Source organism: Kogia breviceps, chromosome 2 (assembly GCF_026419965.1).
Source record: "Kogia breviceps isolate mKogBre1 chromosome 2, mKogBre1 haplotype 1, whole genome shotgun sequence".
Lineage (NCBI taxonomy): Eukaryota > Metazoa > Chordata > Mammalia > Artiodactyla > Physeteridae > Kogia > Kogia breviceps.
The window spans coordinates 164349831-164377490 of NC_081311.1; the positions used below are offsets into that span (position 1 = coordinate 164349831).

Sequence of the window (27660 nt, forward strand, 5' to 3'; positions counted from 1 at the left end):
TATTTAAAATAAAATCCAGGGAATTCCCTGGCAGTCTAGTGGTTAGGACTCGGAACTTTCACTGCCGGGGCCCAGGTTCGATCCCTGGTTGGTAAACTCAGATCCTGCAAGCCACGCAGCGTGGCCAAAAAAAACCATATCCTAAAAACCACCACATTCATATTCACTGTTTTTACCTTATATCCTTCTGGGAACATGGCATCTAATTCTTCATCAGACAATGGGCGATTTCTCTCATCAATTTCTCTCTCCCACCGCCAAGCCTGAAGCTGTTCAGGAGTCATACTCATTATGTGACCTACCAAAAAAGCAAATTTCTGTAGTGTAAATTTATGTAGTGTAAGACTTCTATCATTACACAGATCCTTGGGATATAAGATAGTTAAAATCAATTCTAACATTTAATTGTTTATATTATAAACTCAAACCAAGACTTCTTTTTACATCCTGTTATTCTGGCTAAAAATAGGCATTAATGGCACACAGAAAAACCACAAAAAAAAAATACTACCAAGGGGAAAAAATTATTTCCAATGATAAAGTTTCTACCTGGAGTAGGGGTAGCCATGTTCATGGCTGGTGTGCCAATTGGTGTCTTTCCAGGGGTCAGAACAGGAGTGCTTCCACCCATCTGACTAGCTGGTGTTTCATCCCAACGTGACTTTCTTTTACTGGCTCCAGGAGTTGGTGTTTCACCAATGGAATCTCCACCTCGATCTGTTCGAGGAGTCTCAGCCCATCCACTTCCATGTCCAGGAGTATCTTTAAAGAAAAAGAGTGAATAAGCCTAAAATTTTAACCACTGTCAAAAAATGACTATTTTCAGACAACTAACATACTCAAACTGATCAACTTCAGAAACAAGATATTCCTAAAATGAAGACACATTTAAGTTTTAATGTTTCATTTCATATTTATTCTCCTTGACTGTATCTTTTCCACGGATTACAAAAACAATAAATGGTAACCATCAAGGAACAGGAAAACAGAGCAAAGGATTTTTTTTCAACCACCCACAACATCACAACCCAGAGACAGCCACTTTATGTATCTTGGGCCACCTTTCATTTCTCCATGGAGATTACTCTGCATGTACAAATTCTATACTGCCTCTCTCATCCATTATATTTTTTTCTGGATGTTTCTGGGCTGCACTGTGCGGCCTGTGGGATCTTAGTTTTAGTTCCCCGAACAGGGATGGAACCCGGGCCCCTTCAGTGAAAGCACCGAGTCCTAATAACCACTGGACCACCAGGGAATTCCCTACATTACATGTTAAGCACTCTGCCCTATCATTAAAAATTCTTTATAAAATTTTAATATAGCAGATGTAATGTTAAATCTTAACTACCCAACGCTAATCTCATAAACAGTTAATGAAATACAGCTTTAGACAGTTTACACAAAAAACAAGATATTTAGGCAAATTTACACAGACAAAGTAAATGAGAGGTAACTAAAGGCTGGGAGGAGTAAGAATGGAGAGTTATTGCTTAATGGGTACAGTTTTTATTTGGGATGATGACAAAGTTCTAGAAATGAATAAAGGTAATGGTTGCACAACACTGTGAATACACTTAATGCCAATGAATTGTACACTTATAATGATTAAAATGGTAACTTTTATGTTATATATATTATACTACAATAAAAAAGAGGTTATGGCCTACAAACTTTACTTTCTTCTAATGTTCTTCCTAAAATAAATCTTAAACCTCATCAAGAAGGGAAAAGAATTACATATATCATCTGCTCAGTTCTCTACCTGTCCCCAAAGCATCTGTTTATTTATGTGTCTTCCTAGGACCAGAGAGAACAGATTTTGTCCATAAACATACCACTCATCAAATCAACATTTTACCCAAACACACACCCTAACTCCACTAGAAGTACCTCTTTCTGTTTTGGGGGTCTCATCCCATCTGTTTTTACGAGCACTGGAAGTTGCGCCTCCATGGCCTGGTGTCGCGTGGCCTGGTGTATCACCTCGTCCAGGGGTAGCAGCTCCCGCAGGTGTGTGACTAGGTGTAGGATCCCATATTTTTGAGCCTGGGGTTGCTCCAGGAGTCTCACTTCCTTTCGCACGACCTGGTGTCTCATCCCATCTTAAGGAAGGGGTATGTCCAGGGGTCTTAACAGAGCAAAAAAAAATTTATTTCATACACCCACATAAAAATTAGAAAACCTGTTAAGCAAATGAAAAAAATTAAACGTTTCAGTTCACGATTAAGAGAATAGATTACCCTTCTGCTTAAAAGATACCTACTTTCTAGCAAATACGTTTATGACAAAAAACAACTTATAGATTTAATTTGGAGCAATGAAAAAAGCCCTAATTTAAAAAACAATGTATTTTGGGTAATAATCTTGGTTATGCCACTAACGGCTCCATAACTTTGAGAAAACATTAAGGTTTCTCTGTCAAGGTCTCAAGAATTTCAGCTTTAATTATATCAGCACATCTCAAAACTGGGGCTTAGAGACAGAGACTCATGAGTTCCCACTAAGAATATTTTTGTTTTTGTTCAATTTTGTGTGTGTTTAATTAATTTAAGCATGTTTTGGATCACCTGGATAATTATAACTAGATACTGCCACATAATTTCAAATCCCTGAGAAGAGGTTATATTTATAATCACATCTATAATACTATTACTCTGATGCTGGCAAGATTAGTGAAAAAAGATTAGAAGTTGACTTAAATGATTGAGGGTTCCATGGTAGTTGAATAGAGACAAGTAGTGAGCAATGTAGGACATCAGACAGAGTATGAAAGCAAAAGAACCTACAGAGTGCAGACAGTATCAGCAGGTGAATTAGTGAAGCAAACAAAATCTGTATTTAAATAATTCTGTAAGTTTTGTAGTATACTTTTACATATTTCTTTTAAAGTTGGATGCTCTATCCAACCCAAGAGTTCTATTTAGCTTTATGTTTGCAAATAAGACTCCGTATTTTTTCCTTTCAAAAGATTCCATATATTACTCAGGGTTGAGAAATTCTCAATTAAATAAGTAAAGAACATAAATTGTTCAAAAGTCTCATTTTTAGCAACTGCTCTTCCTGCTCAATCAGGTAGGAAAAAATGCTTCCTAGTATCCACTGTAATTCCCACAGTCATAATTAAGATGGAGTTGTGTTAAATGAGAAGCGTGAAACAAAACATGGTCTGAATCTCTATAGTTTTTATGAGATAGACATCAACTCTTGGGTCTCCTTTAAACAGATACCAGAAGAACAAGTTTCTCTTTCTCTGTTTTTAAAATTTGAACTGAATGTCAACCACAGAATTTAAGTTAGTAATAACATATTATACAGAACCAAATCCTCTCATATATCAGCAAGCAAATGGGAAGTCCTCAAGAACTAAACCTAAATTGTCTGGAAATTATGTGCTAGGTTTAGTATATCTCAATTCTGGGTTTGGGAAAACAATGCCATGGCCTGACACATTTTTCCTTATTTGTAAATAAATCTGCAGTAGCCTATGCTAGAGTCAACAGTGACTTAGACTAGGGAGGTGGGGTCATGAAAAGCAGGTAGATCCTGAATATATTTAAAGGTGGGGCCAACAAAATGCATTTGTGGATTGGAGGCCAGGGAAAAGAATAAGAGTATAGGATGACCCTGAAATGATTCCTAAGAGTTTGGTTTGAGCCAATAGACATGGGAACAGGCTGGAGGGAGTGAATACAGAAAATCAATTTTATTATAAATACTGATTCTGAAATGCCTATCAAATACATATCAAAGTATATGTGTCAGATCTGAGGAACAGAGAAGTAGGGATGGATTTGTAAATTTGGGAGTTGTCATGTAAAGACAAGAGTGAGATCCTAGGGAGTTAGTTTAGATGCAAAAGAAGTCTGAGGACTGAGCATTAGAGTACCCCAAATTTAAGGAAGCTGAGGAAGATCCAGCAAACAAGACTAAAAAGCAGCAGTCACTGAGGTGAGTACTGGGAGAATCAAGAAAGACTGAAGCCCAGAGGCTAGGAAAGAAAAGGGTACCAAGGGACTTCCCTGGTGGTCCAGTGGTTAAGATTGTGCTTCCAAAGTAGACGGCGTGGGTTCAATCCCTGGTTGGGGAACTAAGATCCCACATGCCGGGCTTTCCTGGTGGCACAGTGGTTGAAAGTCCGCCTGCCGATGCAGGGGACACAGGTTTGTGCCCCGGTCTGGGAAGATCCCACATGCCACAGAGCGGCTGGGCCCGTGAGCCATGGCCGCTGAGCCTGCGCGTCCGGAGCCTGTGGTCCGCAACAAGAGAGGCCCGTGTACCGCAAAAAAAAAAAAAAGATCCCACATGCCATGAGGCGTGGCCAATCAATCAATAAATTTGTTTGTTTAAGAGGGTATCAAAGAATGTCGAATGCTACTGATATGCTGCGTAATATGAGGGTTGAGACTTATCTTTGGATTTAGCAATGAGGAGGTTAAGTCATCTTGACAAAAGAGGATTTGGTGGAGCGGTGCAGGCAAATGCACCAGAGCACAAGTATAGATACACAACTCATTCAAAGCATTTTGTGGTAAAAAGGTCAAGAAATGGGATGGTAGCTGGAAGGGGAAGTAAAGGTCAAGAGAAGATTTCTTGTGGTATTTTGTTTTTTGTTTTTAAAGATGAAGGTCAGTAAAATGTGTTCGCTGATGATAATAACCTAGAATACAGAGAAAAAAAACTGATGTTACATGAGAGTCCTTGAGTAATAAGAGATGGGAAATGGCACATAAGCAGATGGGTTAGCTTTAGATGCTCAACCTGTACCAATAGTTCATATTATAAGAGAAGGAAAAGCAGAGTAGATGAGAACATATACAGGCATACCAGTAGATTTCACAGTGGGAATATGTATACTTTTTTCTTTTTAATTGTTCTTATTTGGAGTGAGAGGGAAATAGAAAGCAAAGTCATAAACTAAAAAAAGCAGCAGCTAAGGAGGTACTACAGGTTTCACAGAGCATAAAGAAGTCATCTGAAGGGGAGGGGGACAGAGTTATTGCTTAATGATCACAGTTTCCCTGAAGTGATGAAAAAGTTTTGAAAATAAATCATGGTGGTGCCTGACACACATTGTGTCATCAATACAACCGAATTATACACTTAAAAATGGCAAATTTTATATACATTTTACCACCAAAAAAAAAGTTTCTAGGAAAATCAACTGACAAAGGAAACGCAGTAGGGTTATGTATCTGACACCTGTGGTCAGAGACTTAAATTATCCATCTGAAAAATGAGGAAGACCACTGTGTTATATACTCAACCTCCATATAATGTGACATACTTACATATCTATAATCAATATTCCAAAAGAAACATCCTTTACCCCATGTTATGACTGAACTATGTCTCCACCAAAAGTCATGTCGAAGCCCTTATCCTCACTGTAACTGTACTTGGAGATTGGGCCTTTAGTGAGGTAATGAGGCTAAATGAGGTTACAAGGTTGGACATGAATCTGATAGGACTGGTGTCCTTATAGGAAAAGAGACACCAGAGCTCCCTCGCTCTTTCCATGTATGCAAAGGCCTCTTGAGGACACAGCAAGAAGGCAAATGTGTGCAAGCCAGAAAGAGAGCTCTCACCAGACACTAACCCTGTTGGCACCTTGATCCAGAACTGTGAGAAAATGTCTTCTGTTTAAGCTACCCAGTCTGTGGTTATCTTGCTGTGCCAACAAAAGCAGACTAATATATTCCATGAGAAAAATAAATTTAAAATAGTAATAATAAAAAATTTTTTAAAGAAATTACCTCTGCTTGATCCCAACTTGAGAGCTTTTTTGGAGTGGCACCAGGAGTCTGATCAGCTGTTTGATCCCAACGCCGTTTTCTTTTTGAGGGAGGCTGGGATGCTGCTGCTCCATTGACGACTTTTAGTTCTCCAGCTTTAGCTTTTTCTGCTAGCTGTTGCCTAATTTCTCTCTGAAAAATATTTGAATAAACAGTGAGCATCTTTAAAACATTTTCAATATATTTTTATATCATTAGTAGAGTCATTTATATATAATGCCATTTTATTTTTCACTCATTCGCCTTTCTATGCTACTGGTAGAGCCATTCCTTATGTTCCCTCTCTTTTCTCTATTTTCAAGTTTTATATACTGTCTTTCCACACAATAGATGAGCAAATATAGAATTTATTACACAGAGCACACTGCTTTATATACAGTTAAATGAAGTAAAATCTTCAGTCAATCATAGTGAACCAAAATGCTTCCAATGAAAAAGTTTTACCTAAAACTCATATAAATAGTAATTAAGACTATGTAATAAGTTAGAAAATAAAAGTGAAAATTTCAAAATTCTGTTATAACTATGAAATATTATATAGAATATAGTCACAAAAAATACATATTTATTTAGCCTATGATTTTAAAGTAGGGTCCCATTACCCCATTTACTTCATCCAACAAACAAATCTATAATATATTTATAATAAAGTTATGAAGATTAACTATTAAAACAAAACACAGCAATCTCTGCAGGTCAGCAGGAATTCGTTAGAATTCTCCATCCATATTCAAACTAAATTTTATGGAAGAATTACAGGCTTCTCAAAAAATGATTTTACTCTTTGACCTTTCCCTTTCACACTGACTTCAGGCACACACCATCAATCCACCCCCAGATATATGCACCGTAAGATATATATGCATATACATGTGGCCAACGGGCCAGGCACCAGAAAAGGATAGTACAGAAATATGAAAAGCTTAATTTGGGAGGTGTTAGAATTTTGAATAAGGTTCTTTCTCAACTTAATTTTTATTAATAATGTTAAAATATTACTTGTGCAGCAAATAAAAAGGAAACATAAAAGTCTCTTAATCTCAACTTTCTTTACATTCTTTCAACACCATTAAAATAAAAAGCAGGTTCACAGACCTCTTCTTTAGTTAAATGTTGTTCTCGCATTACATCCATGTAAGTCCTAGCATTCATTTTAGGATCAGGGGTCTTCCCTCCTGCAGAAAAGAACAGCAACAGGACAAGAGTACAATAAATAAAAGATAATTAGGTTCAACTGATTTATCTGCCCTGCTCTAATATTACATTATTCCATAATCATTTAATTTATTTTTGATGGAAAACTTTAATAATTACACATCTTACTTTTTATTGAGTTTGCTGATCAATTTAACCTGTTTGAACACAAACATATCTACAGCAGTTTAAAACAAATATTTTAATGCATATAAAAACAAAATGACAGCACAGTTTAGAGTCTTCAGAAGTGATGGGTTCCTGGGTTGCTAATCCGGAATACGTACACTTTCGTGCCTTTGTCTCCATCAGCAGTTCTGACTTCAAGCAGCAGAATAGAAGCCTAGAAAATTATCTCTTTACCATTAGTAACACTTTGGAAAGATATTTATATTCAAAACATTACCTGTTGCAAGCTGTTAAAATCCTGACTACAAGTAACTATGACTAGATAAGTTCTTCATACAATGTTCTAAAACAGTTATAGTTTAGAAAATCTGATTTTTAAAAATATACCTCTAATATTATTCTGATGTCATGTTACTAAAAAGGGCTTCATGATTTTTACGTTTTGTTGACCCAGAAACATATTTTTATTTTCTTAGAAAGTATAAGTAACAACTGGAAACATATTACTTGAAATATATTACTTCTACCAGTTATTATGATGCATACAGAAAAAAAGTGGTGTACAAAGAGATGTGTTAGTCTCTTGGTTAAAATTTCAGTATTTGCTTTTCAAACTTCAAAATATCTTAAAGAAGCCCAAACAATATATAACAAGATTCACAGAGGCACACTATGTTTTAGAAATGTGATAATTAGCTATACAAGTAGTATAGCATCACAATTTAGGAAAAACTAATAAAGGTCTAAGACATTTCCTATGCTGAAGATCATGCCCAATTGGTAGTGTCATTCTTTCTGACACTATCTCTGATAAGACTTCCTTTGGAATACTTTTTCACCATAATCTAGAGAGGATGTGTTGAACTGCACCCTTAAGAATGCAGACAGGACTGGCATATAGCAGTACTGCTGTAGGAAAGAAATTAAGGACAGTTAGTATGGGCCTGTGAATTCTGACATACATGTTTAAATCAATTACAATTATGCAAGTAAAAAAAAGAATATCCCTACTAATTCATGCAGGCTGAAAGTCTAATTTGTAAACCTGCAGCAGAATCTAATTTTAAGAAACAGGCACCTAACTTTGATCTTGAAACTCACTCACCTGAGGAAAGCTTCCATCAGGCTCACTATGCCCCTTGTGCTGACCTGCACACTAAAATTAGCAAAACAGACTCCAACTATTAAAAATATCAAAGTCTTTGTATATATACTTTTGTTTTAACTTTAAGTATGCTTAGAGCAAAGTAGGTGCATTTACTAAACTATATTTAGAGCAATATGAGGGGAGCTCTAATGTGGAAACAGTTTCTCAAAAGTAACAATCCTAAAAATCTAAGACTTGGAATGAAAACTTTCAATAATTTGAAAGTATTTTGAGCAGAAAAACACATTTGTTCAAAGTAAAGAAAGCGTACCCAAAACAAAAGTAAAAGAAAAACCTTTAACCCTTTGCGTTTCTATGGCATTGGCTCATTAGTTTCTTGTCCTTCTACCTGGAAAGAAAACTGGCATTACAAAGATGAAGAATATGGCATCTGTGACTTCAACCAAATCTATACAAATCTATAATAAGGGGGATTTTTAAAAAGAAAAGCAAATTCATAAGCATGCCAAAAAAAATCAAAGGGCTAAAGACAACTTAACACAAATAAATTTCTGAATACTTATAGAAAAGTGGGAAAGAATTACCATCTGCAAAGGGATCAAGACGCTCTGGGGAAATTATCATGGTCCGCCTGTGCTTTTTGTATTCATCTTCCCGATCTGCAATCTTCGGAGGTCGGTGCTCAGCAAATGGATCATACTGAAAAGAGGTATGTCTCACTTAACACTCACTTAATTAAATAACCAGAGAGAATGTCACAAACAAAAATCAGATTATAAAACATGTAAAAATGTTTAATAAATACCACTAATATTAGGTATCATTTTTCAGATAAATGCTAATGTGAAAAAATAAGGCATATGGAAATGAGACAATTTCCACAGTTCAATCCTTCGTGAAATGATCACCTTTTTGAAATAAACTACTATTTCTAATTCTCCCAAATCAACTCTCCTCAGAACACTGTAATAACCTGATTCCTAAAATATGTGACTTTCCATTGGAATTGAGACGTTCAGTTTTCTTCAGCTGAATAAAGTCTGGTTTTAACTTTAAAAAAAACAAAAAAAGTCACCTGTTCTGTTGACTGTGGTATATCATTAAGCAATGCCACAGGGGCATGATATCCTGGCTTCTTCTGACCAAGCAAACTTGTAGATGATGAGTAGTCATCGTCATCCTGCAACGAATGCCCCCAGAAAGCCACAAACAAAAACGTCAGAACTTAAAAACTAGAAAGAACACACAAAGATTCAATATGAAATCAAAAGACAATGTGATGAAACTTGTTAACACTTAGGTTTTCTTTTCAACTCAAAAAGCTAATAAAGAAATTTAGTTCTCTATACTCTTTTAAAAACACTAAACAAGGAATCCTTTCTGTAAATAAAGTAGGTATGGACTAGAAAAACCTGAGCATTTCATCTTCTCACAGAGCACGATGAAATTTGTTTTCAAATTTGCAAACTACAAACAGCTTATTTAGACTTCTCCAGTTTCCTTGTCTTTTTAACTTTTTTAAAAAATATGATTTAACCACAGAAACAAGTAAAATGTAATTAATTTTAAATGTATTTATTTCCCTAATAGTACGTTTAAACAGGACAATGTTATATTATTTTACTAAAGTAAAAAGTGCCAACAATGGACAGATCTCAAGAAGATCTTAACACCTCATTAATTTTATTCACAAATGAAATGACAACTTCCCGCTCAGCTTCTGGAACACAGAGCCATCACTGTCTCTTAACATTAAGGTATGATAATGCAAATATAAGCCTTCATCAGCTTCTAGAAATTTTGCCTTTGGAACTTTAAATTTTTTCTTAAAAAAAAAGTTCTAACCATAAAATTAAATATGGCTTGAATTTCATAAAAATAACAAGTTTCATAATCTACGTACATAGATTACTGAACCACACGAAAATGATCAGCTATTTCACCAAATTTGGATGTTTGAAATGGTGTGACAAAATATAAGCTATGTGGAAACACTTTGAGATGTATTTCAAAATGAGAGGCAGTCACCCTTCAGAGTAACTAAATTAGGCATGAAAAGCCCATTAATATGAGTAACATGAAACAGTCCACTCATGTTAAGATGCCAAGGGGGGAAAAAACAGCACCAAGTTTTTTGGAAACAAGTCAGAAATCAAAAGTCACAAGCACAGACGGCTGTTTAAAATGAAGTCACTTCTCACTGGGCTACTCTAGATAGAGCTCAGTAGGTAACAATAAGGATTTACTTTACAAGGGTTAATGATTTCCAGGTGCTTTGCTGGATAAACAAACTAGTTTTAACATAAAGATTCAGAACTGAGCATTTCCAGAAGGTTTTTAGAAGAGAAGGACACTTTCGACAGTTTTATCCTCCCAAAGGAAGATCTCCCAATCTCCAAGATGTCTCCCCAGATTAAACCAGATGACTCAAAACAGAAGACTCCTTTATATTTCTTGCTCTCCTTCAAAATAATGCTTGGATGGTTTATATACTTTGTAACTTACATCTTCAAGTTCAGTTGCAGCAATAGATGTCACATATCCAGCAAACCTGCTGTCACTTCCACCATAAATTTCCTGGTCATAATAACCTGTAGAATCAAGGCCCACTCCTTGAGCTTCATCAAGAGCTGCCTTCTTGCCTTGAATTTCTCGAATCTGTGCTTCAATATCTATAACAAAATTAATAAAATCTTAATCTCATTTTCCAAAGAGCACTCAACACAATACATTTTTCTACTGAGTATTATCAAAAACTCCTAAATACAGAAACTTCAAAATAATCATTCCATAAGAGGTTGGAGTAACTATACAAAGTATTGATTTTTAATAAATTTAATACATCTCCACCCAACAGACAATACTTATGCACACAGAGGAGATGCTTACTATTTACCAACTACAAGTTACCCTCACCTTAAGAATGTTACCAAAGTTTATTAAACTACCACTGAATTCTAACCTTTTCCCGCTTGAAAAAATAATACTGTTAATATTGATTAGGGGACCAAGAACAACACTCAAGATTATTTAAACTCAACACTACCAGAAAGGTAAAAACAGTACTGTGGAGAGTGGTTTGCAAACCTAAACGTGCAACAAATCATCTACACGTTCTGATTTTGTTAGAATGCAGTAGGCCTATATCATATCAGATACAAGTTTCTGCATTCCTAACAAGCTCCTAGGTCATGTCCTAAACATCTTCAACAGCAAAAAGGATAAACTCCAAATTCTTAAGCACGTAATACAGAACCCTACACAGTTTGGCTGCAACCACCATCACATTAGATTTATGATTAAGAGTCTGAGCTTTAGACTCAAAATGTATGCCTTCAAAGGCTCTTTCTCTGCTAGTTAATACATTATTTAACCTATGTATCTCAGTTTCCTACAACATAAAGTTTTGTCTTAAGGATTGAAGGACATAATGAGCATGAAACAAGCATTCAATGAATGAATTAACTCTTGCCATGTCTCACTCCCCAAACACCATGTCTAGCCATAGGTCTGACATTCAGAAGATGCACACGGTTGACTTTCCTGGTGGCGCAGTGGTTGAGAGTCCGCCTGCAATGCAGGGGACACGGGTTCGACTCCTGGTCCGGGAAGATCCCACAGGCCGAGGAGCAACTAAGCCCATGAGCCACGAGTGCTGAGCCTGAGCTCTGGAGCCCGGGAGCCACAACTACTGAGCCCATGTGTTGCAACTACTGAAGCCCGCAGGCCTAGAGGCCATGTGCTGCAACGAGAAGCCTGCACACTGCAACAAAGAATAGGCCCCGCTCACCGCACCTAGAAAAAGCCCATGCACAGCAATGAAGACCCAAAGTAGCCAAAAAAAAAAAAAAAGATGCAAATGTGGTGAATGAAGTATCAACTCTTCTCAACTGCTTTTTAAATTTAAGACTGAAAAAAATTAAAGCAGTACAATGAACACCCATACTCTTCACTTACGTTCATCAACTGTTTATGTATATAAGACATAAAATAAATACATATGTGTGTACATGCAACTTTTCTAAACCATTTAAAACCCCTAATATTTCAGCATGTCTTTCCAGATCTAGAACATTCTCCTACATAACCACAACAGTATTAACATGCTCAAGAAATTAAACCTAGATATGACATCATCTAAAATACAATCCAGTTTCATATCTCCCCAATGGTCCTAGTAACATCCTTCATAGATGGTCCCTTCTTTGATCCACGATCCTATCAAGAACCACACATTGCATTTAGTTGTCATGTCTCTTCAGTCTCCTCTGAATACAGACTAGTCTTCCAACATTTTTTAAAGTCTTTCCAAACAACAGATAACTTTAAATTACAAACTGTTTCATTTTAATAATATGAGTAACATATAGATGTGTAAACAAGAAGAGTTTTTACTGCCAGTGATCTGTGGCCTAACAAATAGATGTTTCAATTTGTGCTAGCTTGTGCTAGCTCATTACCTTCAACTGAATTAAGTCATTTTAAAAGCTTTTAAAAGCTCATTTACTAGTTAGCAAGGACCAAAAGGAAAAAATCCAAGTGGCACAAATGCCCAACCCCCTCCCCCCAGCTAAGGGAGAAAACCTTCTCTAGCTCCTCAAGATGGGGTGTGGTTTAAAGTAGAAAATGTAATAACATTATCTAGTCTGAGGCACAGCTTGTGGGAGCAAGTCTCAGAAACTCAACATAATGCAATAGGGTTAATACTGAAATTAGCAGTCCCAGTTTGTAACATCTCAAAATTTTTATAGTGTGTCACAGCACCACCATCACCACGCATTTTTCCCCTCAAAACTGTTACAGAACAGGCAACCAGGGGCCTCCACCATGATTAATCACAAACAGAAATATCCTCATCTGAGCTGGCTGATTCATTTTACTATTCTCTCTATTGTTGCTTCTGTTTTAAGTATTTATATATATGTAAGTTTTAACCCATATTTGCTCCCTTCCCTCACCCCATAGGAACACTTTTTCCCCTGGTATAACACAAAGAAACCTCTCAGGGATTGGTAGATTGGCTAAAGGGTGAGTGGAGATCTACCCTTCATTTTTTCCCTTTTTTGAGCATTTCCATTTCAGCAATGTTTAAGGCTTTTTTTTTTCCCAACCACTAGGTACATGTATCACTTTCAAGTAAATAGGTTCTTTTAAAGAACCACAAATGCTACCGCCATCAGGATCCAGGCAAGAAACATAAACGGGTCAATCAGGCCAGCCAAATAGTATGATGCAATCTCCCCTCTACAGCATCAGTGTGGTCTACTGATCACTTACATCGAAATCACCTGGAGCACCTGTTACAAGGACAGACTCCTAAGCCTCAGACACACTAAATCAGAACCTCCAATGTATGTGCCCAGGCTTCCACATTATTAATAAACCCCCCAGGACACTAATATACCTAGCCCATCATCTCTCCATTTCCAGCCCCAGCCCACTCTCACCAAAATCACCAATTTTATACTTTCTTCTAGGTCATATACAACTAAAAAACCAGAAAGGGGCACTGTTTCATAAAAATTGCATCACACCACACCTATCATTATGCAGCGTGCTGCCCCACCTACACATCACAGACCGTTTTATTTTCCTTCTAAAGAACTTTTCCATTTTAAGTTTTCACCAGCTATTATCCTTTTTTGGATAATATATTTATTCAGAAACTACTTTCTTCATCTACTGAGTTTTACCTACTGACTTTATGTCCTTACTGATTAGCAACAGTTTTCTTACAAAGGTACACAAATATTGAATTAGCATTTGTATAAAGCCTGTATGAACTGTGACTGGATACTTACTGAATCAAATGGGGCTAGGCAGCTGTTCATAGTTAAATTCTGAGGGCGAGGTTCATTACTAAATTTCAACAGGTTATGGATATAGTTCAACCAGTTACTATTTCTGTATCTTTATCTGTATGGATAAAAGTCCAAAAAGCTAGTGGATTTGTTTTGCATTGTAAACTGCAGCACGTTTACAAAAATCGTGTTATCCACAAAATTACAATAGATTCCACAAAACTCAGCTGTTACACAAGTGACAGAATTAAAAACTAGAAAACCCTGTAATTATTTCTTAATAAAACTTGTGCCAAAATACCAAACATAATACAATCAAATATTTATGAGCAAACAAATGTATCAATATGTTCATAAATACAGTAACTTTGTTTTGTTTCCAAAATAAATAAAATTTGTGGAATACAGAAAAATATTAAGAATTGGTAAAGCTGGGCAATGGGTTACACTATGTTCATAAGATTTCTTCCTACACTTCCCTGTATTATATTTCATAATAAAAATGTAACTTTCAATCTGTAGAAGTCATTAAAAGTAATTTTTCTAATTTTTCTCCCCAGCAAGCATTTATAAAAAACTGGGAAAGAGAAAGAAGTTGTCTTTAACTTCTTACTTTCAAAGCTATCTAACACTAAATTACAGCTACTGGTATGCAGGTATTCCTGTACTTTCTTAAAATACGAACTAAAAATAATCAAATAGATACTTTCTGACAGTAAACGATGAACGCATAAGATTTGTTACTAAGTATGAAAAAAAATGAGGTGGAATATATTCAGAAGAATAACCAGAGGTCTAAAATATTAAAGACTTGGGCTTCCCTGGTGGCACAGTGGTTAAGAATCCCCCTGCTGGTGCAAGGGACATGGGTTCGAGCCCTGGTCCAGGAAGATCCCACGTGCCACGGAGTAACTAAGCCCGTGCACCACAACTACTGAGCTCTAAAGCCTGCGAGCCACAACTACTGAGCCCAAGTGCCACAACTACTGAAGCTCGAGTGCCTAGAGCCAGTGCTCCACAACAAAGAGAAGCCACTACAATGAAGAGTAGCCCCCACTTGCTGCAACTAGAGAAAGCCCGCACACAGCAACAAAGACCCAACACAGCTAAAGAAAAAGAAAAAACAAAAAATTAAATTAAAGACTTGAAGAGGCAAACAAAGAAGGAAATGTTTATGCTAATCTGTTCCCACCTAATCCCTTCCCAATTTAGAATCTCTGTAATTCAAGACATTTAGATGTGAAAATAAAGAAAAATGAACACTGTCTGCTAGACACTGGAGACTAGGACCTCCTAGCGGCCACACATATGATTGCCAAGGGCTGGCACTCTAAATCCACCCAAACCCATAAATATTCCAGTCTTCATGTTGTGCGCATCAAGTTTGTGCTTTTTTATTACCAAGTAGCATTCCATTGTACTACAGCGTGTTTACCCATTCTCTATGAGGTATTCAAGTTGAGTTTGTACAGGCTGCTGTAAACATCAGTGTACAGGTTTTTGTGTGAACACAGGTTTTAATACCACTTGGGTAAATACCTATGAGCAGGATTGCTGGGTCTTATAACAAGTATTTGTTTCATTTTATCACAAACTCTTGGTTTACTTAAGCAAGTTTAAGGATAGAGGAGAACTGAATTATTCTGTACAACAGAAGAAATTTGAAAAATGAAATGAAGAAGAGGAATTAAGAGAACAAGTAAAATGAAAAGCTGGGGTAAGTGAAATTATAAAATTCCAGTTTTATGGTGTTAAAGAAAGGGTAACAGAGGTAGAAACATCTAATATGGATTTCTAAATTATGTGATTATCTAAATGAAAGCCTCACTTCTGTTCTCCACCCAACCCTACCCCCATCTTCAGTAAAGTCTACTGAGGTGGAAAGAGGCTTCTATGGTAGGACTCTTGGTTACTAATGCTGAACACTTAAAAAGAAAGCAGGGATTCCTTATCTTGACAGCAGATTTGGAATCCTAAAATTAAAATTATGCACATTCCTTCAAATCCCCAGAGTTGGTGTAGTCTGGAAGTGGTTTTAAAAAAAAGCCTTAGACAAGAAATCAAAGTACTAGTTAAGTATTAGACTTGTATTTACCAAAGAGCCTGAAAAAGCCTCACTAAAGGAGGATCCTTGAAGGTAAACGGTCAAGAATGGGGTTTTTCTTAAGTTGGTATTCCTATTATAAGGCATGTCTATCACTGGGATTCCAAAAAAAAAAAAAAAAAAAAAAAAAAAGACACACAAAAAACTATTTCAGGTAGCAGTTAAGCTTATTTGAAAATTTTGAGACTATATTCATTGCCATTAAAATTATAGTGGGAGGGGCACCTGAGTTCGCAAGGCCTTTGTTAGAGCTCCTTGCCATGGCTAGTCCAACCTAAACCTGAAGTATGATTTCAGATCTGTGCCCACTTCAAAACCCAATAATATTCTTGAGCATCCCTTGCTTGTGGGCCTACTGACACCTTGACTGCAGCAGTAGTGCTGGGACAGTCTAAGAGAAAGCTGTGAGTGTTTTTATTGCCATTTCTCTTCTCCCTCTAGACTGTGGGAAACTCTACAGGACAAAGAAACTGCAACAAATTAATGGCAAGGAAAAAGAAAAAGAGATGGAGGAACAAAGATTTAAGACTAATCACAATGTATGAACTTTATTTGGAACTCGATTCCCAAGACTGATGGATATTTTATTATATTAATTTTAGGTGCAATAATGGTATTTTTTTTTTTTCTTATTTGGTCATGCCGTACAGCTTGTGGGATCTCAGTTCCCCGACCAGGGACTGAACCTGGGCCACAGCAGTGAAAGCACCAAATTTTAACCACTAGACCACCGGGGAACTCCCAACAATGGTATTTTTTAAAGTCCTTACATTTTAGAGATACACACTGAAAAATGTATGGATAAAATGATACATCTTGGATTTGTTTCAAAATAATGGGAAAGGTGGAAAAGACCAGTGAAGAGAATAAACAAAAGTGGCCTTGCCTTTACAACTGTTCAAGCAAGATGATTAGATGATGGGCACAACGTGGGGGTTCATTTCACTATTCTATTTTTGTATATATTTTCAATTTTCAATAAAAAGTTAAAAGTTTTTAAAAGCATAGTTTAAAGTTTCTCCCTTTTTCCTCATTCTTGGTTCTCCTTTCTAACCCTTTGAAACCACACCCTCTGACCCCACGCAACAGAAAATAAAAGCTCTCTTCTCTGAAATGGGAGTCCTCTGCTACACATAAACAGATTATTTTTTAGTTCTTTTACGTAATAACTTTAATCTTAAAAGTTCCAATTCTTTTTCTTTGTCATTTTCTTTCTTTTCCAGCCTTACTGATCTTGCAAATGACGGTAACATAAAATCTTCTAAATGTTAATATACATATTTTAAAAATTAAATTTGCTCCAATGATCTACAAAAAAATAAATGTTATTATTCAATTGAAACCCCTCTTTTTGGAGAGGAATTTTGATCCTAGGAATATTTTCAACTATTAGAGAACAAATCCTTCCCTAGGAGATACAAATTAATTAAGTATGAATTAATGAATAAATTTATGAACTGGCCCATTTGAAATCTCAATTCATTCAATAAATAATTTCCATTTTTCATTTACTTAAAAATTACTGTATTACTTTTAAAATCCAAAAAATGTGATAACTTAAAATTTGAAGTTATAGACATTTTTCTGACATAAATACATCAAATCTTTTATCTGGGAATTCAGTTTGACATCAAAAGACAATACTGCTGGAACTAGGGGTCTTTCAAAAGATGGACAACATCTAACCTACTGTTTGTATTCTAAACTAAGGCCTAAATATCAAGCTCTGAAATAAACCACCACTGGTCACATCTGATACACCTGTTTAACCACTCCCCACCAATTCTGTTCTACTGGTTTCCCTTTCTGTGCCTTTTCTTTCTTCTATGTCTCACACATTGCTAAGTCCAGCTTGCAGCACTTCCTCCTCGATACATCTTTATTCTTCATTTTTAATCTGTATTATTTGCAATGTTCTAATTACTGTTCGTTATGTGTTACACAGACACAGCCTTTGGATGTTAATCACTCCCTGACACCTTTCAGTCTGGCCCATAAGTGACATCTAATCTCCATCAATCAGAAGCAGGTGGTAAGCAAGGATTTCTCAAATATGAGACTTCTAAAAGACATCCAGAAAAATAGGAAGTATATTCTGTATACCAACTCTCAGTCTCTTCCTTCAAAAAAACCCCACTAGGACAACTAACTATAACGGTAAATTATTTTACTAAACACTACAGGTAACAGTCCCTAAACGATTAATTCCTAACTAATATCAATGAAATTAATTCTTAAATAATTCTACAGGAAAAATTTTTTTCAAAATCTTTAAGCAATTTCTTTTCCTTTTTATTTTGACTAGCAACATTCATCCTGAATATCTACAAAACCAAAACAGTTAACTATTCTGGACACAGGAAAATAAAAAAGATTGAGAGTAACAAAATGATTATGCCAAGCCATTCTGCAAGCAGAGACTAAGGGAGAAAACTTTTTCAGCCTTGTGATGCCCCCCAAAATCCATTCAAGGGATAGTGGCAAAACAAGCCAATATATGGGATTTTTGGATAATCCATCTATTTTCCTTTCCGAACAGAAAAGTGTGTATTCCCTCATGGGCCAAAATCACCAACAGCTGAAGAACTGCTGGATGGCAAGATTATGCACATTAATAACTGTATACACTTGACACAATTTAACATGCAGAAAGGGATTATATTCGACTTGAATAAGTCCAGCTCTTTTTATATTTCAACACTGGAAAGCATAAGCCACACTGACCCAGGATAAAAAAATAATTGGGTTGGTTAAAGAGGATGTTAAGGCTTGATCCTAACAGAAATATTTGAAAGGAATATGACAACAAGAAAAAAAAAAGTTATCAGTTTGGTTCAATGATGGGAAGTAACAGTCTGTGAAAAGAACCACATTCGAAGTACAACAGTAACCTACTTGTTTGAATACAATATTACTTACTTCACAAGACTCAATTACAAAGTACTGATACAGCCATTACTTTAACAATAAATTATAAGGTACAACAAAGAAATGTCTTTACCAGCAACATTATTTAGAATGAAAAGATTATGTAATCTTTACTTTAAAAGGCAACATGATAGACAACTCTAAGACAAAAATTAAACAAGTATTACACATTTTAAAAAGTTTTTCCAGGGAGCTCTCTGGCTGTCCAGTGGTTAGGGCTCGGCACTTTTACTGATGTGGCCCGTGTTCAACCCCTGGTGCGGTTACTAAGATCCCGCAAGTCGAGCAACACAGTCAAAAAAAAAAAAAAAAAAAGTTGCTCCAGTGAGGTTCACATTCAAGACCTCCTCTCAACGGCTTCAATAACCTAAAAAGTTGCCCTTACTCCCTTTAGGTCATCCTTCACTCTGCAACCAATGACTTTTCTAAATCACAGAAGTAATCTGTTACCTGGGAGAATGAGGAGGGCACTTAATCCTGTAGATATCCGAAGGCCATAGTGAAACCTAGCTCAGCGTCCAAAGCCTTCCCTAATCTGATGCTAACCTAACATTTCTTCCTCTGAGCTCAGGAGGTTCCCCAAACGTAACGTCCTACTTCCCACCTATCTTAGCCAAACAGCTGTATCCAAACCTACCCAATCATTCAAGTTTGTGTCCCCTTTCTGTGACACCCTTAATACTTACGGTATAATCTCTCAATAAGTGTTGATAAAATATTCAGCACTCATCACGCACAAGGTACTGTCGATACCAAAGTACACTTTCTGTACACAACCTCAAAGTGGAAGAGAAAACCTTAACACAATAGAATATTCTAATAACGATTTATAGAGTGCTGTAGTAGCAGCACAAAAAACAAACACCAAGAAACTAATTCTACTCGAGATGGCTTAACAAGTGAAAACAGAGATGGACCTTGAAGGACTAGCGTTCTCCAGGAAAATGTCATGAGGAAGGAGCCACAAACTATGTACCATTCATCACTAACATTCATCCCACTGTATAATACTGCTAAGTGATGGACAATATCTTGTATACAGACGGTATTCAGATGTGAAACTTCATGAATGCTCCAATACTTTATGGCCTCAGCTAATTCATATTGACAGGAAGCATAATCCCAAATAAGAGGGTAATTTTGGTAAACGAATTGCAATCTAATGTAGACCAAAACTTTCAACTGGGTTTCTAAAACGCAGGAAAACTAATCATAACTTTGATTTTCCTATCCAAAAGTATCTTATGATAAAGACACCAATAAACAAGTAATAAAAGCCACAAAATGCCCCAAATAAATAATCTACTCCTGAATAAACAAGAAGAGCCAACATCTTTACTTTTTCTAATTATTTTGCAAAAAGTATGTTTGAGATAGTCTAAAGACAGAAATGCCTAAAAAACACTTCGGGGTTAAAACAGTGTTTAAATCCTAAATACCTAACAAGAATAATAAAAATATTAAAGTTATTGCCACTTCATTAGCCTGTTTCTTAAGTTGCAGAAAGCTAGACTTCAGTTCCCATGGGTGATACAACTATTAATAGCCCCAACCAACATTTCCAGATGGATCTACTTTTTCCCTCCTTGCACTCCCTTTTTCTGCTACAGCCAACCACTCAAACACATCTTTCACGACTCACTGCCTAGGTACAAGATGGTCTCTCGGGCTCAAATGTCCTTCCCTAATTTAAAACCGATTGATCCTTTTAGACCAGGGACACCTCACCTCCTCTATGAAACAGCCCTAAGTATAAATTAATTACTCCGCTACCCGGGTTCCCAGAACATGTTGCTTTATACTTTTTTTAAGCATCATTTGCCTCTTACAAGAATGAAGATGTATACATTTCTGTGTCCCCACTAGGCTGTAAAACTCGATGGCCTTAGGCTTCATTACCTCTCACAGACTAACCCCGAGCCAGGAACCTAGAAACGATGTGTGAAATAAAAGGGACTCTTGGAAGCTCGTGTTTGATGAAAATTTCAGATTCCAAGTCAGAAATCAAGGAATGCAGCTCCAATTTCCCATGCCTCGTCTTTTCTCAACAGTGACCCAACTTCCTGTCATTTCTGGATACTCCCTGACGGGGGACTCCAGCCTATTCCCAACATTTTCCTAATGCATACTCTGTATTCCACAAAACGACCAACTACTTCAAATGCTTTGGCCATTAATGTGCCTTTCTCTCTTCCACCAATAATATGCTTTCTTTGGAGAAAGAAAAAGACCCATATTATACTAAAAGTGATCCAGGGAGAGAAAAACTACCAGATTTTATTCTCAAATCATTTCGAACAACAACAAAAAAAACCCAAGATAAGTATCTTGGACGCCTGGAGAAATGCAGATTAACCAAGGTTAAGAGTAACGGGCCTCAGTCTGACTAAACTCGACTGAAGGCTGCCCGGAAAGCGGCTGCCGTATTTCAGTGCTTTTCTGACTCTCCCATGCACAAACTATGCCAACGACAGTTCTGAGAGGCAAGGAAGACTGTTCCCACGCGCTCTTCCCGGCTCCCTTGCCCAGGAATCTTCCTTAGCGAGCCGTTTAAACGAGGCCCCCGGGTCAGAGAAGAAAAGCAACGCTGAAGCAGCAGCTCCCGAACACTGAACAAAGCGCCTGTCGGGGGTGTACGAGTAAGACGCCATTACGCGGGGCAGTGGCCTGCGCCGCTGGCGCCGAGCAGACGACGCGGGCCCCGAAGCGTGGGCTCGGGTCCCCAGCAAAGGAACCACAGGAAGAAGCAAAAACCTAGGAAAACAAAGTCTTAGCAGGTTGGGCAGCGGAGAACCTACGTAACAAGGGAAAGACCGCTTACCTTCGTGGGTCTTCGCGATCTTCGCCATTTTGTCCACTCGAACACACAGACGGAACTGGCGCTCCCAAGAACTTCCGCTCGTCGCCGCTGCCACGGAGAAAAACAGCTGGGGGCCGCTCTCCACGCAAGCGCCAAGCGGGAGCGCGCTCCGTCGATGACACGTGACAGAGCAGCCACCTAGATTGAACAGAGCAGTGCATTGTGGGTGGAGGGAGGAGCCAGGGTTGATCCCGGAGGCGGTTTTCCCGGTAAACCTGAAAAGGGGTAGGTGAGCCTAAGTGCCTGAGAGTAACTGTGCCCTGGAGTAAAGTGGATTACACCAGGGTACACAAGGGCAGTTAAAAACAGTCACTGAAAGAAACATTACGGTTTCAGGGCTGGAAGAAGCCCCAGGCCTTCAATCCCCCTCCTCCAAATTCACTGGACCGGCGTTCTGGAGCCAGACAAAAGCTTTCTTTAGCATGTCTCAGCCGTTGCAGTGCTTAGTTACAGAAACAGTTACAACAGTCTTATCCCTCACGCTGTAATTCAAGGTCATTTTTCTTTCTTTCTAAATACCATTTGGATAGGAGTTTCGTCTACAATATTCGTTCCCAAACACTATTGAAATTCACATAAAGTGGGTAAATTGTTGCTAATCCCATAAATCCTATAAAGTGGATAAACTAACTATGGCTAATCCCATTTAAGAACTGAGAGGGGCTTCCCTGGTGGCGCAGTGGTTGAGAGTCCGCCTGCCGATGCAGGGGACACGGGTTCGTGCCCTAGTCCGGGAAGATCCCACATGCCGCGCAGCAGCTGGGCCCGTGAGCTATGGCCGCTGAGCCTGCGTGTCCGGAACCTGTGCCCCTCAAGGGGAGAGGCCATAACAGGGAGAGGTCCGCGTACCGCAAAACAAACAAACAAAAAACAACAGTGACTTGGATTTTTACACAGTAAGAAACAAGGGTTTTTAAATAAGTACCCTTTACTTTCCATTTCCAATATTAATAAATAATAATCAGATATTATTTAAAATGGATTTCCTACCCTTTTCTGGTGAGGTTTTTTAATTTCAAAAGTCAGAAGAGGTGATCTCCCCTCCCTTTTATAACCTAAACCATTGAGAGTGCTGACACCCAATTAAAAGGAAAGTCCATTCTTTTTCTTATCAAGGACACTTGGAGGCTTGCTTTTCCTAACCTTAAAAAAATATTGGACTTCCCTGGAGGTGGAGTGGTTAAGAATCCACCTGCCAATGCAGGGGACATGGGTTCGATCCCTGGTTTGGGAAGATCCCACATGCCGTGGAGGAACTAAGCCCATGCACCACAACTACTGAGCCTGCTCTCTAGAGCCCACGAGCCACAACTACTGAAGCCTGCGCGTCTACAGGCCCTGCTCCTCAACAAAGAGAAGCCTGCGCACCACAAGGAAGAGCAGCCCCCGCTCACTGCAACCAGAGAAAGCCCGCGCACAGCAACAGAGACCCAACGCAGCCAAAAATAAATAAATTTATTTTAAAAAAATATTGCGAGGTAGCAAGTATACATAATTTTTCAAGACAAAAACCAAGATATAACAATTTTTCAGAATGTTAAGTGCTAGCTGTAACTGCACAAATTACCTTTGGAGATAAAGCTATAATGGCCTGGAAGCTCCATGCTATTGGAAAACCAGTGACAATTTATCAAGCCCATCTTTTCAGAGATAAAGGGACTGTCACAGGATAAATGGACCACAATCTTGATGTGTAATGTTGAGCTTTCCAGAAATCTCCTATATCAGAGCAACATCAGATTCTACCTACCCCAGGCTAAAAATCTACTTCCATCTGCCTTTCAGTTATGTCTAAACTTCCAAAACTATAGTTTTATTTATGAATATGCCAAGTTCTGAGTATGCCAGTCAATGTGCCTGTCATGCCTGACTTTTCCTTCTAGCTTCAACTGACCTGACCAAACTCTCTACTTAGGGGAACAGCACTGGGTTGTTCTGGAAGAGACAGGCACGTGGCCAGCTACCTAGAACCTGGCCTGGAATACAGTATGTACACCCTGTCCATAAACAAAGGAAATTATTAGCTAAGCCAAGATTCCTTCTCCTGGAAATTTTAACTTGAAGTATGAAATGAACTTGCTAGTTGCTATTGAAACAGAAAGAATCAGAGGAAATTGTCACTTCCTCTGAAGAATCATGAACTCCTGTTGCTTGAGTCCCCACCACTACCTTGAATCCAGAATTACCTCCAGCTCCAAGTTTCCAAAGGCCCATTCTTTGAATAATACTGCTCTTCTTGATCTAGCTTGGGTGATTTCTCCTCCTTTCAGCTATACCAGGACTAACTAGAACAGAAGAGCATATATTAATATATGTGTGAATTCATTAACTAGCTTCTTTTTCTAGCTAAAAGTCAGCTGAGAGCTGTCTTTGATTCATAGTGGTGAAATACCTAGATTCAGAGCACACGTAAGTCAAGTAGGTGTTCCAGATAGCTAAGAGGATTGTGTCTCAGAAGCATCAGATACCTAGAATGCTGTGATAGTCTTCTAATGTGTCAACTTGACTAAGCTACAGTCCCCAGTTATTCATACAAATACTAACATAGGTGTTGCTATGAAGGCCTTGTGGATATGCTTTAAGTCCATAATAACTGATTTTAAGTAAAGGAGATTGTCCTAGATAATCTGAGTGGGTCTAATTCAATCGGTTGAAAGGTCTTGAGAGCAGAACTGAGGCTTCCCTGAATAAGAAAATTCCATCCGTGGATGGCAACTTCAGCCTATGCCAGAGAGTTCCAGCCTGCCCTTACTGATGGCCTGCCCTATAGATTTTGGACTTGCTTATTAGCCAGTGCCCCACAATCATGTAAACCAATTCCTTGCAATAAATGTCAATATGTATCTCCTACTGGTCTGTTTATCCAGTTGAACCCTCATTAAAACAAATGCTAAAGGTAAATTTCACCATACATTTATTTAAAAAATATTTGAAGACTTATCAATAAATATTCAGCAAGAACCCATCACATATCAGACATTACTTTGGATGCTGGGAATACAATGTTGAACAAGATACTGTCCTCACTGGGACTTCCCTGGCACTCCAGTGGTTAAGACTCCGTACTTCCAGTGCTTCCACTGCAGAGGGTGTGGGTTCCATCCCTGGTAGGGGACTAGGATCCCACATGCCACACAGCACGGCTAAATAAATAAATAGATAAAAAGATACTCTCCTCATGGAGATCAGATTCTTTGAGGGAGAGAGATTAAAAATCTATGTGTGTTTATATAATTTCAGGTACTATCAAGTGCTATGAAGAAAAATAAGGCAAAGTAAGAGGAGAGTGGGCAGGGTGGCAGGATAGACAGAAAAGGCAAGATGTCTGAGAGGATGACATCTGAGCAGATACCTAAATGAAGTATGGGAATGAGGACCTGTGGAAAGAGTATGCCAGACGCAGCAAGTGCCAATGCTCCAAGGGGAGAGTGAACTTGGGGTGTTCCGAGAACAGCAAGGCTGATGTGTCTAGAGTAGAGTAAGGGGGAGAAGAGCAGCATGAGATGAGGCCAGGTACCACAGGTACCTGGCAGTACTACTGCCAGGTAGTACTGAATGGTTAAATTAATATTGAATTCAATATTAAATTAATATTGAATGAAGGAATCTGCCAAACTTTTCTGCTCTGTACTGTCTTTGCTAGCTTACAAAGAGACCTGCCACATAATTTTTGCTACTGGATTCTCAATGATAGATGTACCATACAAGGACAGGAAACACTGTCACTAATGACTCAGCTTAGGATGGCTGTTTTCACTAGCTGAACTAAGAAACTGGCTGAGGGTGAAGGAAGGTGGGAGGTCAGGACCAGAGAAACAGGATTTGTGAAAGAGGGTAAGGGATGTTGGACAGACTAGGGTCCTTAGGTCAACGACAGGTGATCTGCTGTAGGCAGGTACCAGAGTCAACCTAGATATGTTGGCAGTAATAACAACAATAGTAATACAAAGCTGGCAGTTTTTGATGTCACCCAAAACCCAAAGAGACCTACTAGGCAGAGTATTCTTTCCTAGTGATGGGAGGTACAAGATGCAATAGTTTGTCCTTTGGAGGGGATGTCCAGGCATGCCCCAGGCCACTACACCCCTAACACAGTGGTTCTCAACTGGGAGTGATTTTGTCTTCCAGGGATACTTGTCAATGTCTACAGATATTTTTGGTTGTCACAACCTAATCCTCTTTTCCTAGAAGGTCCTCCTTCCTATTCCCACCCCCATCTCCTGTACTCTCTTTCACCTGGCTTACTCCTCATCCCATAAAACTGACCCAGTGTCACCCCACCCAGGAAATCTCACCCGAGTGAGATATAGATAGCATGCTTTGATACTGCCGTCCTCCTTAAATACCACAAACATTTCTAACTACTCTAGCCACTCTGTACTATAATTGTTTCTATGTGTCTTTCTCCCTGAACTGGCTTGTAACACCTAAAGCAAGGTAAAGTGAGCAATTACTGGCATATAGAGCATAGGATACTGCTCAATATCATAAGTTCCACAGGAAAGCTCCCCACAACAGAAAACTTTCTGGCCCAGAATGTCAATAGTGCCACCCTGGGAAATCCTGCCCTAAAAATATCACTAACAAAGCAGACCTTAATTTTCATTGGGTTTATCTCCTACCCTCTGGAACATATATGTCTTTTCAAGGCCTCCAATGTACCTACCATTTCCTGGTCATTTAGTCTGATTAACGTGATTAACACAATGCCATCCATATGATGGATTGATATGACGTTCTGCTGTCCAGGTCCTTTAAGACTATATTGTGATAGGGACTTCCCTGGTGGTCCAGTGGTTAAGACTCTGTGCTCCCAATGCAGGGGGCCTGGGTTCGATCCCTGGTCAGGGAACTAGATCCAGCATGCCACAGCTAAAAGCTCCCACATGCCGCAACTAAAGATCCTGCATGCAGTGACTAAATATCCCGCGTGCTGCAACTAAAATCCCACATGCTGCAACTAAAGATCCCACAATCAACAACTAACTATCTCGCAGGTGGCAATGAAGATACTGCGTGCTGCAACTAAGACACGGCACAGCCAAATAAATAAATATTTTTTTAAAAAAGAAAGAAAAACATTTTAAAAAACGACTATGTTATAATAGAGTTATTATGATAGACCATATTATGGGAGAGTTTAACATAATCCAGGTGTAAAACTTAAAATGTATACTCCTGGGCTTCCCTGGTGGCGCAGTGGTTGAGAGTCCGCCTGCGGATGCAGGGGACACGGGTTCGTGCCCCGGTCCGGGAAGATCCCACATGCCGTGGAGCGGCTGGGCCCGTGAGCCATGGCCGCTGAGCCTGCGCGTCCGGAGCCTGTGCTCCGCAAAGGGAGAGGCCACGGCAGTGAGAGGCCCACGTACCACCAAAAAAAAAAAACAATAATAAAATAAAATAAAAATAAAATAAAATAAAATGTATACTCCTGTGCAGTTCATGAAAATGAATACTGTTTTAAATCCTTACTGTTGGGGATGGAGAACAACTCTTTCATCAAATCAGTACCTGCTTACCATGTACTTGAAGTCACATTAATCTAGCTAGGTGGTAGCTCTAGCTACCACCTCTAGCACAGCAACTGCAACTGGGGCTACTACTTGGCTGAATTTGTGATAGTTTACTGTTATCCTTCAGGGTCTGTGCAGCCTTTGTAAGGGCCAGACTTCAGTTTAGACATGATGAGGACCACAACCTTGCGTTCTTCAGGTCTTTAAGGCACTAATCTCTGCCATACT

General features: G+C 38.3%; 1 protein-coding gene across 4 annotated transcripts in view; it reads right to left on the reverse strand.

The window, feature by feature from the left end:
- Nucleotides 1-27660, reverse strand: part of SF3B1 (splicing factor 3b subunit 1) — a 60958-nt gene that overhangs the window by 15570 nt on the left and 17728 nt on the right. For 2 of the 4 annotated variants that reach the window (XR_010839159.1, XM_059054287.2), the window contains exons 2-10: nucleotides 21881-22057; nucleotides 10732-10898; nucleotides 9302-9406; nucleotides 8811-8925; nucleotides 6891-6970; nucleotides 5757-5927; nucleotides 1894-2131; nucleotides 550-762; nucleotides 177-298 (exon numbers count right to left, since the gene is read on the reverse strand). Coding sequence is in view for 2 of the 4 variants with exons in the window: in XM_059054287.2 (XP_058910270.1) it covers nucleotides 177-298; nucleotides 550-762; nucleotides 1894-2131; nucleotides 5757-5927; nucleotides 6891-6970; nucleotides 8811-8925; nucleotides 9302-9406; nucleotides 10732-10898; nucleotides 21881-21908 (1239 nt within the window). In the remaining 2 variants the exon portion in view is untranslated. Of the gene's footprint in view, nucleotides 1-176; nucleotides 299-549; nucleotides 763-1893; nucleotides 2132-5756; nucleotides 5928-6890; nucleotides 6971-7276; nucleotides 7333-8810; nucleotides 8926-9301; nucleotides 9407-10731; nucleotides 10899-21880; nucleotides 22058-27660 lie in introns of those variants that run through there. The other 2 variants (XR_009334053.2, XM_067026496.1) reach the window with 2 other exon arrangements.